The 17,866-nt window shown below is 43.0% G+C and overlaps 1 protein-coding gene across 1 annotated transcript; it reads left to right on the top strand.

The window, feature by feature from the left end:
- Positions 1–11,541: 11,541 nt before the first annotated feature.
- On the top strand, positions 11,542–17,600 carry FZD4 (frizzled class receptor 4). Its single transcript, XM_014875768.2, has 2 exons — positions 11,542–11,793; positions 13,035–17,600. The coding sequence occupies exons 1-2, from the start codon at positions 11,542–11,544 to the stop codon at positions 14,361–14,363; spliced, it is 1,581 nt and encodes a 526-aa protein (XP_014731254.1). The 3' UTR covers positions 14,364–17,600.
- The last annotated feature ends 266 nt before the right edge of the window (positions 17,601–17,866 follow it).

The following is a 17,866-nucleotide window of genomic DNA, read 5'->3' as shown; positions in this document are numbered from 1 at the left end:
AAACACTCTTATTCTACTGTTTTACATTCTTTTGTTCTCTGTAAATAGACTGAGAACTAGCAAAGTAAATTATAATAAAATACAAATCAAAATAAAAACTGCCGATAAAGCAGAAACAACACAAGGGGAAAAAATGTAATAAACACAGAAATAATGAAGTTTAAACTGATCACTAAGAACAGCTCTATGTGCTCCAGATGATTTTGTCATTGTTTTATGGTTGAGTTCTGATCTCATTTACAGACATCTCCTGCAGAGACTTCCCTCATGCTAACCCTGGCATGGCCAAGAGAAAGATCTAACATCTTGGGGTCAGTATTTTCAAAGAACCCTGTGGAGTTAGATGTGTCATTGGATTTCAGTGCAGGTTGAACACCTAACTTTGTGTCTCTGAAAATAATCCCCTTGTAAAGTAGTAGGCCATTTCTTTGGCCCTACCTATATTGTCTTCCAGACAGTATTTTCCAGTGTTTTTTCTAGTTGTGAGTAAATGCTATGGGGGCTATATTGTATCTGCAGATCCAGCTAGAAGACATGAACTTGATTGTAAACTCTTTATTAAGAAGAGATTTGCTCTCTTAGCCCTAGGCCCAAAACTCCATCCATGCTTCTGTGTGGCAGTGACATCTTGAAGGCATGTCTTGAAGATCACTTAATGTCCAGATTTGTGCAAATCATGTGTTAAGAATTACTATTGTTTGTAACATCAATGACAGGGTTTTCATCACTCCCTGGGAGAAATCATTTTGCAGCCTGATATATGTCACTGTTGGAAAGCTTCTCTTGATATTTTTATAGTGGTTTTTAGCACTGGAAGACTCTGAAGATAGAGAGCAGAAAGCTCACTGCATTGGCTAGAGCTCAGTATGTATGTGCATATGCCTGTGCATAGAGATGAGGTAACTGGTCAGACATGGTATCATTTTACATTCCCTTCCCACACCAGAAAAGCACCTTCCTTCTTTATCCTATTTATAGAAAATAGAAGAATTTACTTGATTCTTTTTTTGGACAAGAAATGTAATGTTAATGTTTTATACAGATCTCTTTGGTCAAAAGCCAAGGAGGGAATCAATATAGCTCTGGCTGGGAGAGCATGCTGCCCCTAAAAAGAAGGCAGTAAGGGTGGTTAATGACCTGATGTCCACAAATGTCCAAATTCTGTCGCAATGCCAAAAAAAGGAATAACCCAAATGATATAGTTCAAATAAGTTCCCTCATAGAAGAACTTAAGCAAACTTCACATGGGAAATCATAATGTATGCAAGAAATTATACCTCCTCCTGGCACTCTCACACCCACTGAACTTCATCCATCTCTCTAAGAGAGAAAAATGTAAAAATAGCACAGAAAAGCATATTTTCAGATTATGAAGTGAAATTTAAGTTAACTAAATTGCCTAGTTTAAAAGAGTATGCAGCTTTTACCAATGTATGAAGGAGTTATATTTACCAATGATCCAAAAAAAAAAAAGAGATATACAAGTTTACAAGCTTACCAGAAGCTCATTGTCACAAAACAAATGTCATTTAACATTCTGCATCTAAGTTTGGTTTAGCTGAAGAAAGTAAATCCATCTCTTATCAATACAACTTTCCAGAAGGATTTTTAAAATTCTCTTTTCCGCTGGGTGTACTTAACAAATGATCACTGGAAATGCTGGCTATTTACTTATAGAAATCATGTTCTTGGGACCCAGCTCATCCTTTCATAATTCAAAGGCTGGAGGGGCATGGTATTACGTTTTATGTGCAAGTTTTACAATAAAGATGTTAGAATGATCCTCTAGTCAGGCTGGAGAATATTTATCCTACAGCTATGCATTGTTGCCCAAGGGTTCTTGAATAAATTCTTCCTTAATCCTCACCCCCTATTTAACTTGAGCCTATGTTAGTTGCTCTTGCCTTTACCCAGCTGCCTGAAGGAGCTAAGGAACTAGATACACATCCTGAGCTCCTTTGATAGTCAAGGGAGAGTGAAGCATCTCCAGTGCAGCCACCTTAAATCTGAACTGGACTCTCAATTACCTTTTCAATCTGCCTTCCCACATGGTACTCAATGGAGACAAACCTAGAACTCTCAAAACTTATCAAAATTTATCTACATCAGGTGCACAGAAAGGAGAGACAGGCTTTGGAGCACAACAGAGAGGTTCACTGGTCTTGGCAGTGGTTCCCTTCCACTGCAGTCATCTTGGCATGGTGGCAGAGAGAGCCTTTGAGAGCCTTTCCTGCAGGATTAAAACATTCTACCTCAGCCTCAGGAGCCAGCTGCACTGGGAGACTGGCTTTTGTCTAAAATTGACAAATTCAACAGATTCTTCATTGCTTTTCCCCCTATGATGAGAGCAAAGAGGTTTGTCTGTGTGTTGATCTTCTTCTCAACTAATTTCTTCATATATCTGAAGTGATTTTATGTCAAAAATTGAGTAATAACCTTGCCTCTCAATACAGTACCATGCCTAGTTGTGGCCAAAAATTTTCATATTTGGGAAATAATTTGCTCTAGTTTTACTTGGGGAGTATTTAGGTTAGACTGCAGCTTTCTTACGTTTTTTTATGCACATTTTTAGGAGTTTTCTTTTTATATTTTTCATAATTCCCCAAGCATGTGTGTACAGTGTCAACAGTACTGAAAGACATGAACTTTAACTGTAAGGAACTGAAATATCATGGTAATATAGTTTTCATGGTAATTTGGCCCATGGAAGTCTCTCCCAGGAATAAAAATGCCTGAGAAAAACGGAATTCACATAAACTCTCATTATTTTCTAAGTTCATGTATGAGTCTATGGGGAAATAGATGAATTGTCAGCCTCCAGATATAAATTACACTGCCCAAGAATGAAAGATCAGTACATACTCAAATTCCAGATCCAGTAATAATAAAAATAAAATTCAGCATTAGTTCCATTGATAACAAAACCTCAGTACAGAGCAAAAATACCACCATGATCAGCACAGCATAAAAGAATAAGGGTGCGGTTCCCTCACGGTTGAAGCCAAACTAAGCTGATCTGTTTCCTTTCGTGGTCACACCACCCCTCCTTGCCATCACAGCACTATTTATTTTATTTTGTTAATTTTCTAACAATTAGTACCTGGACCTACCCTGCCCTGCTAGGGAGTCAGAGGAAGAGAACATATGTACAAATTGTAAGGTGGGTTGCACTCCATGTGATCACCTGTATGCATGCAAGGAACACAAGCCAAATGCAGACTGGCAGCAAAGCCTTCTGCACAAGACAGAATGGCATTATTTATGCTCAGGCTAATTTGAAAGTCCACTGGTTTGTGTAACAGTAATCCATATGATTAATTTACCATCTTGGATAGAAATTAGGAAACCTGTTTGCCAAAGACTTGCCAAACCAGTCCTTCTCACTGTCTGATATGACATTTATGTGTTTGTCTTCCTGTGAATGTAGAACTGCTTTAAGTGTATGGCAATAGGTAAAGAAAAAGAAAAGCTATGAATGTCATATACAAATGGTTAATGGAAGAGCAGGTCTGTCAGTGTGAGAAAGAGGAATAAACTCTGGAAGAGAAAGTAGAATAAAGCAGATACCTATTGCAATTACATACATTTATGTTAATAAATACATTAACAAAAACTGATCTTAAATGAAATAATTATACAGCTCTTCAGCTGAATGCATTCTGTAATAATTTAAAAGGGAAAACAACCATAAATACATTAAAATTTTTTGAAAGTTAGGAAAAAAATAAAAGAATTGCAGTAGAGACAGGAATGTGGAAATAATTATCACTCAGTAACTGTGTTTTAAATGGCCCACAAAGTGAAGAATAGTGCCACTATAAACGGGGCAGCCCAGCTAGAACTGGAAGACTCAAGTATGGCTGCTTATTCTAAAGTTCTCTGCGATTCCATAAGGACCTGGGGGCAGTGGTGTGTATAAGCTAAAGCCATGCTCCAGAGAGCACTGCCAACAGCCCATATCCTCACCGGGACAGGTTTCCCTCCTGTGTCCAGCTCTCCCTTTGTGTATTCACAGGCACCACAAAAGCAACGTGCACGCAGCAAACTTCACCTCTTGGCAGATGTCGAGTTTCTTTCCCAGGAGAGTGACCCCACCGCCTGCCTAACACAATACAAAGAAGGGTTTTTTCCAGCCGTGCCCTGCAAGTCAATACTCGCTGTTATGTAACTAAACACAGCATATCGGCTCACATAACCTTTTTAATGGGGAAAAATAGTTCGTTTTAAGATTTGTGGCCAGATTCATCACACGCCTGACAGCTCTGTGCTGCTCCAATGACACAGAACAGCTTTCAGCCTGCAATAACAGATTGATTAAACCAGCTCGTCATGGTATCACTGGAGCAGTGCAAACCAGTTGAAGCACAACAGTAAACCTACCTTCTCAGCTTTGATTCTGAGGGATTTATATCTCAGGCTGATATAATTTCCAAAGATAAAAAATATAATGGATTAATTCATTAATGTCCATGCTTAAAAGCTTGATATTTACTTATTTGGTAATAAGTTAATTTAAGTGTTTGAAATCTTTGTGTTTATTTCTAGGTTAAGACATTTGAGGAGAAAGCACTATACGATGATTTTAGAAAAATCTGTCCCCCTGTGTCCATAAGCATGCTTGTATGATATTGGTGACTGCTGCATGTGAAGACCAGGACTGAGTGCAACCCGGGTGAGTTAGGAGCAGTAAGTTATTTCAAAGCTCTCCCATAAGGCAGAAGGAGTCCTTCTTAAGTCAGGTCCACTGAAATTTGCTTCACAGAACGTGCAAAATGACACCGAAAGCCAAGTAAAATGTTGCTTATGGACAGCAAACACACAGGAAATAACCTCTGATGCTGCCATAGAATTAAAGCAAAACAGGATGCAGAAAGGTTTAGTGGGAAAGATGACTCTGCAAAAAGGAAACTAAGCCTTATTTATAAAGCAAGACTCTGACCTCTCAGGGAGGGAGAGCTCAGCCTGTCATTTTCTACCATGGCTAAATCACGCCACATGAGCAATCAGTCTATTATTTCCAAAGTTTTCAGGCTAATTTGCTATTGCGAAATGAAATTTCTTCAAACGCTACAAATAGTGCATTCCTCCTTCAGGATTGCACCCTGCACATGCCCAATCTGAAGCTACAAACCCAAGCTGTTTTGGACTTAGCTGAACATTTAAAAAAAAAATGGGGGGGGAACTCCAAACATTTTTCTAAGAAAACTATGCATCAGTTTCCAGAAAAAAAATAATCATTTGGGCTAAGGTCAATGTGGGAAATTTCAAGCCAAAATGTGAGTTTCTGGGCATTACAGAAGTAATGGTGAGCAGCAGTTAAAATTGAAAGTCATTCTGAGAGACAAATATGCTAATTCCAAAGTTCATGCTGGGTTTTGCCTCCACCTTGGTGAAAAGTCTACTAATTTTCCTAAAGGGAAGAGATGTTCTTGAAAATGGTCATGCTGTATTTCTGCAGCAGTTTTCCTGAGAAGTTTGTCAAAATTAGGCAAGGGAAGAGGGCAGGGCTTTTTGGCTGTATTTTAGCACAAAATTTTATAAATGTGGATACACTATGAAAAACTCATTGTGCAAATGTTTTTGTCTCACTAGATCCTGAAAGTGACTTTGCCTCACAGCTCCTTGCCTGTTCTGCTATTCTGGTTGGAGAGGTATATCAATCTGAATTATATAAGGAAAAACTCATTATATTTGGAAAAACTGTTTAATTTTTTTTTAAATTGAAGTTATTCTTAGAGTTAAAAAGATAAATACCTGTGTGAAAAAAAGTACTAATACATAGATGAAGTGACCTAAGTGGCCTTTATATGAACACCTTTCATCTTATGAGATTTATGGGCAGCTTTTTTCCCTGTTCCCCACGGAGCATTGTGTATGATATTTCTGTGCCACCTGGATTTCTAACCCCACCCACCATCTGAGAAATCCTCTTGTATTGTCGAATGTTTTGATGCTATCTAAACACAAAGGATTTCTCAAAATTATGCATATTAAGTAGCACTGAAATTTCCTGTTTACAATGCTATAAAACCAAATTCTGAGGTCTCTGTGCAAACCAAATATTGACTTTTAAGGGTCATGGAGCAACTATTGACCCAAATTGGCATGCAAGGAATTACACATCTGAATCCAGATATGGGATCTGTGTCACAACTTAGCTGCACCGGAGTACCTTAAAGAAATTACAGTCATAACTGCATAAAAACAGAGATTCACAGCCTGTCAGGAGACTTGTGCTTAGACACACTGCTGATATTGTCTGGGTCTTCCTTTACATAGAGAGCTGGCTATCACATAGAGAGTTGGCTATCACCAAAGGTAGAAACTTAAACAGAGTATCCTGGGAGTATCAGGAGCCAAATCCCATTGAGCCAGGCCCAGAAGGATTCTGCAATGCATTATGGCAGGTAAATTTGCATATAATATACACTTTATTTTCAAGTCTGGGACAAGTCCTGCCCCACTGAGATCAGTGTTGATTAATTCAACATCATTGAATACGAGTGCCACAATGTGCACCACCTTGTGCACTGGTGTTAGCTGTATCATATTTGCTCTCCACAATTACCTGAAGCCAGGTGGGAGGCAGTCTCTTCTCCCAGTGAACAACAGAACAAGAGGAAATGGCCTCAAGTTGCACCAGGGGAGGTTTAGATTAGATATCAGGAAAAATTGTTTTACTGAAGAGGTGATCAAGCACTGGAACAGGCTGCTCAAGGAAGTGATGGAATCACCATTCCTGGAAGTGTTCAAAAAACATGTAAATGTGGCACTTAAGGAGGTGGTTTAGTGGTGGTTTTAGCTTGGCAGTGCTGGCTTAGTGCTTGCACTTAATGATCTTCTCCAACATTAATGTTTCTATGCTTCTATGAATACTTTATATTATAAAACTCCAGATATTTGTGTGTGTAAATATATTTGCATATCTGCATATACACATGTGCATAAATACATATGCAGCTCACTGCACTGGGTGTTTTTCTGAGATTGCATAGAGCCATGTTCACTGGAAGTGTCATGACAATAGTACCACTTCTTTCTGATTGTTACAGGACAATTGAAATGATGATGATGAAAATGGATAAATGCAAAGAGAGGAATATATGTATTTCCTGCTTTAAAAGAGTCAGCCTCATGCAGTACAGAAGTAAGGGAGAAAACTTACATTAAGCTTGTGAATGGTAATTAGGAAACATTTAAAAAGTATTGGTAGATGCTTGAAAGACATAATTAAATTAAGAAGCTGATTGATTGAGGTCTTGATTTTGAGAAAGAAGGTCCTGAGTAAAAAATTCAATTAGAATTCAGATGGAATTTTTTTAAAAATTCTTTAATAAAATTTTAAAATTATGAAGTTAATTAAGAATAATAAAAGCATAAATGTCAAAGAGTAGGAAGGAGACATTGATTTGCATTAATATAAATCCAAAAGGAATTACAAGAATGTGATAAAATATACAAAACAAAAAATAAATTAATGGACAGATTTTCAAATACAATATTTTTTTGTGCAAATTGAGACTAAAAGAAAATCATTAATGGTAGAAGTCTGTTACTTGATGGAAGTTATGGAATTGTGAGTTAAACAGGTCACAGCTAGGTCCAACACTCATTTTAGTTGTATATTGAAAAATACATATGAGATGAGTTGTATCATAGAGAAAACTAATAGTAATTAAGTAATTCTTAAAATTTCAGTGTTCCAAAACTACTCTAGAATCTACACATTTTAAAACCCTTATATGTTTATTTGACTTGTATACAAGACCTTTAAAAGAACTTTCTGGAAGGCAATGTCAATATTCTCTGTCATCAATTCCCAGGAGACTGGCTGGGAGGCAGGGACTGTTCTCATCCAGTACTAGACACCTCTTGGAGAGTTTTCACCTTTGGGCTGGTCATCCTACATTCCTTTTACAGTCAGCTGAGAGATAGAGGCATTTCTAGAATGAAATTCATCTGACTAAAAGGTGACATCTATGCTTGGTTAAAATAATCACATCCTAATGTGGTATCCAGATTTTTTTTTTAGAAAACCAACAGGATGCCCAAGCTTTCTCAGATCTGCCTGCAAGGCTTTGGTCCTGGCTCTCCTTGCAATGCAGTAGAAGAGATCATGTCCTTGGAGGTCTAAGCAAGATCATCTTGTAGAACTGAGTTTTTGACATGAGTATCACTTCAGTGGGAAAGCTGAGCTGAGAACTCAATGTTCTGCCACTACAGTTCAGGCAAATGTTGATGCATTGAAAATGTTCAGAGAAGAGTTATAAACCTTCCTAGATGCCCTACAAATCCATGGAAGACTCAGAGATCCTGGAAAGCATTATTTATTTTCATAGTGTAAAAATATGCCCATGGCTTTAATAAATATGAAAAAAATATATACAAATGTAAGGGGGAAATATTAAAAACAAGATAATAATAAATAGGATTTTGTATTAATTTTGTCACTCGTATCATGTAACTGCATTCTGCAACTGTCTGTCGTGTCTTTAGCTGACTCTAAAGGAACCAAGGGTGCTTAGACTACTAATTCAGACACATCCATTTATACTGTAAAGGATGGCTTGGGCTGAAAGTGGTATTTAAACAGCAGGGTAAAATCATACACCTTTAAAATCAAAAGTATGATTAAAGAATTGGGAAAGATGCCTTACAATATGAAACTCAGGAAGTTCCATCTATTTTGATTACTAAAAAAGGCCAAAAGATAACTTAATCACAGCCTTACATTACCTACAAGGTTTATCTCAATAATGACTTCTTAACCTGTCCAGCAAAGATAGCACAAAAGCCAGTGGCTGGAAGATGAAGATAACTCAGACTAGAAAGCAAACGTAATTACTGGCAGTGACAACAAATAATAATTGTAAGGGTGGCTGCTGATCCTTTAAATAAAGATCCCTCAAAATCACATTTATTAAAAAAATACACTGCAAATCAGGCAATCAATAGTTGAGGAAGGAATATAGCTTTTTCTGTGTCAGATTCAGGCCAGTGTCCCACACTGCCCAGTAACCTAAGAATCTATAAATCCACTATCCAGGAGTTTTCCTATTTTGATCTGTTTAAAGAAAATGTTATCTACATGCTTATCGTGGTGACATTGAATCACTGTTATATGCATAAGGTTCAAGTAGGTTAATTACCATTTTTTCCAACTCCAGCCACTGCCTCTCACAGCATTCTTGTTTTGAAAACTAATTCCCATTATCTAAAAGACTTTCCAAAGCAAACACAGCAGTGTAGCACTTTCTAATATTTATTTTGTGTTCTCAAAGAAGAGGCAATAGTGGTAGGAGTTTTTTGGGGGAAGGAGAGTTCTTCTACAAAGGTACTTGTGTCCACTGTAGCTCTACTTAGTCCAAGGACTAGGTCCATGGGCCAAAGGCTTTGCTTTGTAACTTCTGAATATGCAGTAGGTGGTTTATTTCATAGGAATTAGGTAAAGGCCTTATTCTAGTAGCACCAAACTCTGCTTTGGTGCCTAACTGCAGCAGGAGATGGAAGACAAAAAGGGGTTTCATATACTGAGACAAAGATGCATAGTTTTTAAGGTCACTATGATTGTCCCTCAAGCCTTCTTTCCTACATGATTTAGGAAAAAAATAAACTCCAACCGAAACCTTTTCCTGTGGAAGCCTGCCTCTTACTTCGATGTGTTTGCCTGCATGGGGAGCACCCATCACCCATTCCCTGCACTTGTGTGCTAGGGAAGGTAAACTCGGTGGTGCTGGGAACAGCTCGGGGGACATGTGCAGCACACCGTGTGCGTTCACAGCATTATCACCCACCCAGATTAGCAGCTGAGCACTGCTGGGTGCAGACAGCAATGCCTGCAGGTAAATATGGGCTTTGCAAGATATGGTTGAGTTGCTGACTCCATTGCAGGCTCCTTGCCTGACCTTGGGACTGGAGCACTGTCTGCCTCTGTGTTTAAAAAGTTAAGATAATATTACTTGTCTGCCTCACAAGGATTTTGTGAGGTTAGAGACACTGTTTATTCACGCTATATGTAAAGTGTTACAGCAACGAGAGCTGTGTAAATACCTACGCTCATGAAACTTCAATTAAAGCACTACCCATCTTGCTAGAGGAAAGCACATTCGTGCCCATCAGGCCCTGCAATGTCCCAGGACAGCTCACACACAGCTTCCCCCCTCTCTGAGGTAAAGAAACCCCATGGGCAACAAAGCCTCAGAGGGGAAACCTGCAGTGAGGGAGCACAGAGCACTTTACAGCACGGGTTTTGCTGTGATTTACGGTCCTGTGCTTGGTAAGGAGCAATAGCTGAGGGGTGGCTTATCCGATTAGTCCCAGTCTTGGATGACCAATGGAGCCGGGTAATGATGGGGAGCAGCAAAGGCCCCGAGGTGCCTGTGACAGACACCCTCAGGACCATATGCCACATGCTGCATGCACACAGAAGGAGGTTGCTTAACCACGGCTTTACAAATATTTTCAGAGTGCTTTACAAACAATTCATTAATAGATGACATATTTTTGCTAAAGGCACAACCAGCTCAACTAGATTTTATTACGGGTGTAAATAATATCAAGAGAATTTAAGTGTGAGCCTTGTTTCTCTGCTCTGAATCCCTCCTCTTGCTGACATGTTAAAGGTCTGCTTAATCATCCAGCCCTTTCCTCCCAAATCCACAAATACTTCATCCACACTTACTTATTTTACAGGGATTTATACAAATACCAGGAGGTACCTAGCAGTGCCCTACAGGTTTCATGGCCCCAGTGAAAAAACAAACAGTGCTACAACCCAGATGTGACCCAGCGGTGCAGTTTAACCTGTTGAGAAGACAAAGCAGCAGCTTAGAAAGCCATCCCCGATATTTTTAACCCGACAATGGAGGAGCTGAACACTTGGGGCTGGAGAAAGGCCAGAAATGAGGGGAGGATTGGGGCACGATGAGCCCAAACACATCTGCTGAGCTCGAACACATCTGTAAGGGGTTCAGCCTACCCTGCTCCTGTGGAGCAGAACTTGGGGAGCCCCTAGGACCAACACTCGTGGTGGGAACTCTGGGGATAGCGATGATGTGTCCCAACGGCGCCGGCCACACGGGACAGAAGGGGGGACCTTTCGTGGGGAGACGAGACACGGACAGGAATCCCCGAGGTTTTTGAGGGATGCAGGATGGGGGGTTCAGGCAGTAGGTCACTACGGAGAAGAGGCCCTGCGGGGAGCGGTGGGATGGGATGCAGCCGGTGCAAGTGCGCTGCTCGGGGTTGGGAGTGAGGGTCGGGGCTCGCCAGGGAGCGGGGGCGGAGGGGAGCTCCCCGGTGCCAGGCTGAGGCGCGGGCAGCACCCCGTGCTCCGCCCGGCCCTGCCGAGCGCGGCGGGGCGCTGCGCGGGGCGGGCTCCCGCGGCGGGGCGGTGGCGCCGGGAGGGCCGGGCCGGGAGGCGCGTCCCTCCCCTGGGCCGTTTCTCGGCCAGGCTGTTTAATAGCGGAGCCGCCCCCGGCCCGCCCCGTTGGAGCCGGCCCGTGCGGCACGGCGCGGCCGGGGCCGGGGCCGCTGCGGGCCATGGCGGGGGCCGGCGGGGGGGCGGCCCGGCTGCTGGCCGTGCTGCTGGCGGGGCTGCTCGGCGGGGCGCGGGGCTTCGGCGACGAGGAGGAGCGGCGCTGCGACGCCATCCGCATCGCCATGTGCCAGAACCTGGGCTACAATGTCACCAAGATGCCCAACCTGGTGGGGCACGAGCTGCAGGCGGACGCGGAGCTGCAGCTCACCACCTTCACCCCCCTCATCCAGTACGGCTGCTCCAGCCAGCTCCAGGTGCGTCGGGGCTCCGGAGGGACCGGGGTGCGTGGGCGAGGTGGGCACGACACACAGCGGGGCCGTGCGGTCCCCGGGCTGGCTGCTGTCCCCCAGCACCCCATCCTCATCCTTGTCCCCTCGACTCAGTACTAAACCAACCCGAAAGTCGCGCCGCCTGGCAGCGTCGCTCCTGGCTGGCTGGGAAGAGAGCGCGGCTGGCGTTGGGCGGAGGTGCGGTGTCCCTCCCGGCGGTGTCCCTCCCGGCGGTGTCCCTCCCGGCGGTGTCCCTCCCGGCGGTGTCCCTCCCGGCGGTGTCCCTCCCGGCGGTGTCCCTCCCGGCGGTGTCCCTCCCGGCGGTGTCCCTCCCGGCTGTCCCGCCGAGGAGCGCCCGCCGCAGCGCGGTACCGCCCGCCCGCCGAGGCTGCGGCGACTCCCGGAGCTTTCCCGGCCGCTGCCCCTCCGTCCGTCCCGGCCGTGCCCCAGGTGCCGCGCCCGATTCCGTGTGGAACGAGCGGAGCTGGCCGCGGGGAGCTGGAGCAGCTCGGGACCCCGCCGGGAGCTTCGCCGCCAAAGTTTCTTTCCCAGGCGAATGGCAGGATCCCTGTCCTCCCCACGGGCATGGATTTCCTCAAACAAAACACAGCTTGTTTCTCGGGACAGAGTTCCCGAGTCAGCACGCAATTCCTCTCACGGTGTCGCGTCGCCGAATTACTATTATTCAAAAGACGAGAATACTACAATATTCTATTACCTTTGTAAATGCATATCTGAACTTATTGTAAAAGAAAAACATTTTTCTAGGAGGATCGTGAAGCAAAGTATTCCCATAAATGCTGTTTTTTCTCCTGTTTGTTTCTTAGTTGAAATATCCAGGCAATGCTCAGAACAAATATATGTATTTGTTTAAACCCCTTTAATTTGGTTTTCTGCTTTCTTAAATTGTACCCTTGAGGTTTAAATCTGGCTAAATCCCACTTGCTTCATTGGAACTGATGTAAATTTACATGGAGCTAATCTAGGGAGTAAAATGTTCAGGCTTTGGCTTTGCACCACATTTGAACTGAAAGAAGACAACATTGTTATTTTTTTTCTCTTTTGTTTTTATTGTTCTTGGTTTATTTGTTTTATGCTGGTTCCTGTTTTTTTTAAGGCAAAGGACCAAATATTACTGCTAAAAAGGAAGAAAAAGAAAACTTATTATATTGCAACCTGTTTCATTTTCCCTTGATGCACTTGTGATTTCTGTTTCTCTCTTCCAGTTCTTCCTGTGTTCGGTTTATGTGCCGATGTGCACAGAGAAGATTAACATCCCCATAGGTCCCTGTGGAGGCATGTGCCTCTCTGTCAAAAGAAGATGTGAACCTGTTTTAAAAGAATTTGGGTTTGCCTGGCCAGACAGCCTAAACTGCAGCAAGTTCCCGCCCCAGAATGATCACAACCACATGTGCATGGAGGGCCCAGGAGACGAAGAGGTTCCCCTTCACAGCAAGACCTCCTTGCAGCCTGGAGAAGAGTGCCACGGCATGGGATCTAACTCAGATCAGTACATTTGGGTGAAGAGAAGCTTGAGCTGTGTCCTGAAGTGTGGCTACGACGCTGGTCTGTACAGCAGGTCAGCTAAGGAGTTCACAGATATCTGGATGGCCATATGGGCCAGTCTTTGCTTCATCTCCACTGCCTTCACAGTCCTGACCTTCCTGATTGATTCATCCAGATTTTCCTACCCGGAGCGGCCAATCATATTTTTGAGCATGTGCTACAATATTTATAGCATTGCTTATATTGTGAGGCTAACTGTGGGCCGGGAAAGGATATCCTGTGATTTTGAAGAGGCAGCAGAACCTGTTCTTATCCAAGAAGGTCTTAAGAACACAGGATGTGCGATAATTTTCTTGCTGATGTACTTCTTCGGGATGGCTAGCTCCATCTGGTGGGTTATTCTGACACTGACGTGGTTTCTGGCTGCGGGACTCAAGTGGGGCCACGAAGCCATCGAAATGCACAGCTCCTATTTCCACATCGCAGCCTGGGCCATCCCGGCAGTGAAGACCATCGTCATTTTAATTATGAGACTTGTAGATGCAGACGAGCTCACCGGCCTCTGCTATGTTGGGAACCAGAACCTGGATGCACTGACAGGCTTTGTTGTGGCTCCACTTTTTACCTACCTGGTCATTGGGACTTTATTCATTGCAGCAGGACTCGTGGCCTTATTTAAAATCAGGTCTAATCTCCAGAAAGATGGAACTAAAACTGACAAACTGGAAAGACTGATGGTCAAAATTGGGGTCTTTTCAGTGCTGTACACCGTCCCAGCAACGTGTGTCATTGCCTGTTATTTCTATGAAATCTCCAACTGGGCCATTTTCCGCTATTCCGCAGATGATTCCAATATGGCAGTGGAGATGCTCAAAATTTTCATGTCCCTTCTGGTGGGTATTACATCAGGTATGTGGATCTGGTCAGCCAAAACTCTGCACACGTGGCAGAAGTGCTCCAACAGACTGGTGAACTCAGGGAAAGTGAAACGGGAAAAGAGAACAGACGGTTGGGTGAAACCCGGGAAAGGGAACGAGACTGTGGTATGAGAAAAGGACAGCATCCCACTGGTCTGACTGCTCTCCTGTGAAGGACTGATCGATCATGTGTAAGCATTGCTGTGTAAATGTTGGGAGTAGAGTAGGGGGACAGTTACACAACCTGTCTCTGGGATGTGAGAAAATAAAAAGCCTTAAAGAATAAACAGCAAAAAGATCATGCTGCAAGATACAATAGCCATAATCCATGCTGCCCAAAATAGGAGAGCCCAGGGAGGCTTTAAAAGCTGTGAATTACCCAAACATATTATCTTCCTTTTTTTTTTTTTTTTTTTTTTTCTTAAAGCAAGATGACATTACTGAAGTCTTGAAGTCTTTAGAAATGGAGGTGCTGTAGCCCATAGCTGTGGGATGATGTTTTCCTTCCATCATCTTACACCTGATGGAGGAAAGGCAGTCCAGGGCCAAATTCTGGGCTTAATTAGGGTCCAGTTACCAGAAGATGGACCACTCAGAACCTCAGTCAGATGTCTTCTTTCCAAGTTCATCATTGAGAAGGAAGCACTTTATTCTGTCTTTATGTCCTGGAGAATTCTGGTGTTCCAATACACTGTACAATTCAGTCAGGGATCACATCCTGAAACAAAGAGCTAGCTAATGGACTTTCCAGGTCTTACCCGTGATGAGTAGGATTTAGTGAGGTGTTAGTGAGGATGACTTTTCAGTCATCTAATGGCCTAATAATAATTTTGGCTCATTCCTTTTGCCATTTATAACCTGGCCTGAACTGAGAGTTGATTCTGCCTTGTGGGAATTTTGAACCACCCCGTGTTTCTTCCCACCTCAGTTATACTGTGGTTCTATAGACATTTATAAAATCTGAAAGCTTTACTCAAGGCCGTCCTCAGAAGTAGAGGAATCAGCTCAAAGTGGGGAAACTGTGTATGGTCTTCTGCATCTATTATCATTATCCATCTGCCTCCATTCCTGTCCCTTCAGGTGCTCCTGCTATTTTTAGCAGACCACTTTATTCTGCTGCATTTATTAGCTTTAAAAAAAGTCTTAACTATACAGTGTTCCTTCCTCTAAGAAAGAGAAAAATTAGTTGAAGGTACCTTCAAACAATGCCATGTTTCTCCAAGCAAACTTACTTGTCTCTCTCTGGAGACTCATTGCATGAAGCAATTAAGTCTTAATGTATTTAATTCAGTGTGATGGTATCTTCTCTGTAGACGCCAGTCTGTGGAGAAGGAAAATGTTAAATTCCTTGGCAACCTCATGTTCACACAGATCAGTTGTATAATTATGTGTGTCAGTTGCAATTAAAAGAACATTCTCATCCCATGACATTGCAGTACAGCTGACTGCCTCATAATGATGCTTCAATTGCTCACTGACAGCTATGGAGACATTTTTTAATGTATATTTACACACAGAATGTGAGCAGGCATTCAGTCCTCAGGAGCAACAAAGGCCTTTCCTAGTTTTTGTAAAGGGATCCAAGAAATCCAACTTCTTGGTGAATAATGTTGTTTCAAAGAAACTGTTGCATTTTCTTACTCTTTCATTTGAGGAGGCACTGGCTTGTTCTTGTGGGGAGCCGAATGTAGTGCCAGGGGCTTGTAAGAAAGGTGATGCAAATACAAATATCCTAGAAGCACTTAAGTGAACGCTGTTATGATGCTCTATTCCTTTGGAACACATTTGGCTTTATCTACGTGCCCCAAGCTTTTGCTTCCTTTGTTTGTGTGGAAGCTGATCAGCTGCAGAGCATCCCCCTGGTGCCCCAAATCCCGTGGCATCCAGGGCAGCTGAGAACAGGTGCTGCCTTATTAAAGTACTTGCTTTCCACCACACAGGTGCCCATGTGCTTCCTAAACCACAGTTCACTCTAGCTCTGGAAGTGAGCACTAATCCATCCCAGAAGCATGTATTGTTTCAATGTCAGTGTTGAAACATGTGCTAGAGAAGTTTTTTTCTTTTGCAAACAAAATCCAGACCCCAAACAAGCCCTAATGGCAGTCTTTGCGGTTGGGCTCCCTCTCCAGCAGAACAAGTGACAACTTGACACATTCTGCTCAAGACACACAAGCACTGTCTTGGCCAACACCGCATTCCAGCTGGGCCTTTTCACCCTCTCCATAAAGTCTCTTGCTGTTAGTGTTGTGTTTGGATCTGGTTATTCCTTTGTGGACAAGGAGTTTTGCAAGTGTGAGATCTTCAGATGGCTGAGCTTCTCCATCATGCAGTCTTTCTGCTGGCACAGTGAGGAATGTAAAGTCAGCAGCTGTATGTTGGCTTTCAAGGAGCAAGGATGCAGTATGACCCTTTTTTGTAACCTAGTATTTGGCTGTGCCAAAATGTCATGTTCAGTCAAGGTGTGCTTCACTCTGAAATGCTTTGGATACTCTCCTGGCCAATAAGACCCATGTTTGAGCAGACTGATTTCAATAAATGGCATTTTTAACCTTGTTATGTACACAGAAGTGAATGTTAAATAGTGCCTTTTTATCAAACCCTTGCATCTCTGCCTGTGAGCTGTTGACAGAGGATTCCCCTGGTGATGTGAGACACAGTGAGCTGGGTGAGAATGGCACTCTGTAGCCCTAGGAGGGACCTGGAGGGATATTCCATTAAAGCATGTGAGGGATTCAAATACTATTGGACAGAGGTGGGCTGGGGGGAGGCACCAGCTGCTGTTCCTGAAGAGACATCTTTCCCCAGCAGTTGGGGGAATGCTGTACTGACCCAAAGTGAAATTAGTGGTTGCATCAATTAAACCATTCCATTATGTGCTCACCCACGTGCTCCGTGTCAGGGCTGTGTAAGTGGGCAGACACAGCAGCCAGCCTAAAAACTGGGGCTTGTGAAGAGCAGGTATCAGCAACTCCGAAGTTCTCTCATTTCAACATTGTTACGAGCTCAAAGCCAAAACCGGTGTGACTAATCCTGTCTCGGAAGTGCAGTTACTGTGGTTATACAACCAGAACCTTTGCAGGCGTTTCCTTCGGTTGTGCAGTCCCTGCTCCCATCTCCCCCTCCACGGGCTGGCACTGCAGGTTTCAGAAGTCTCTGCCAGAGAGGTACAAGCTTAGCTCTTACATTAAACACACAAGTTAGCTCCTATCTCTGAATTTTAAGGAAATAGACACTGATTATTTTGGGGTGTACAGAAAATATATCTACTTCAATGTATGTACTGTAAATTTCTAATTTATCACTGTAAAAAAACCAAAACAACTTTGCTATTTAATTTTTATATCAAAATAAAACTTTAACCTCTGTGGATAACTAAAGAATTCCTGGCAGCCTTCACATTTTTGGTGAGTTTGTTTCTTAAATAGGACTCAGCATTGTTGGAAGTGCTTTTTTCCCCCTGAAAGAAGAAGGGCTGAAATGCTCATGCTGTGGTAAAAGGATGCTTTGAATGGGTTAATCCAGCGTGATTTGGATCTAATAACTGAGAACAAACATGAAAGTATGGTCATGTTTCTGCACATGGAGTGGACAGAAACCCTTTCAAAGATGGCACACAGGTCCTGGGTGCTGGCTGG

Source organism: Sturnus vulgaris, chromosome 2, assembly GCF_052056855.1.
Source record: "Sturnus vulgaris isolate bStuVul1 chromosome 2, bStuVul1.hap1, whole genome shotgun sequence".
Classification (NCBI taxonomy): Eukaryota; Metazoa; Chordata; class Aves; order Passeriformes; family Sturnidae; genus Sturnus; species Sturnus vulgaris.
Note: the sequence above shows the minus strand (reverse complement) of the source record. Positions and strands in the feature narration are given on the sequence as shown.

What these genes read in the sequence shown, in the direction of transcription:
- FZD4 (XM_014875768.2), top strand. Translation starts at nt 11,542, where the DNA reads ATGGCGGGGGCCGGCGGGGGGGCGGCCCGGCTGCTGGCCGTGCTGCTG. An exon ending in GCTGCTCCAGCCAGCTCCAG is followed by an intron (nt 11,794 to 13,034) that starts GTGCGTCGGGGC and finishes TCTCTCTTCCAG; the next exon opens with TTCTTCCTGTGTTCGGTTTA.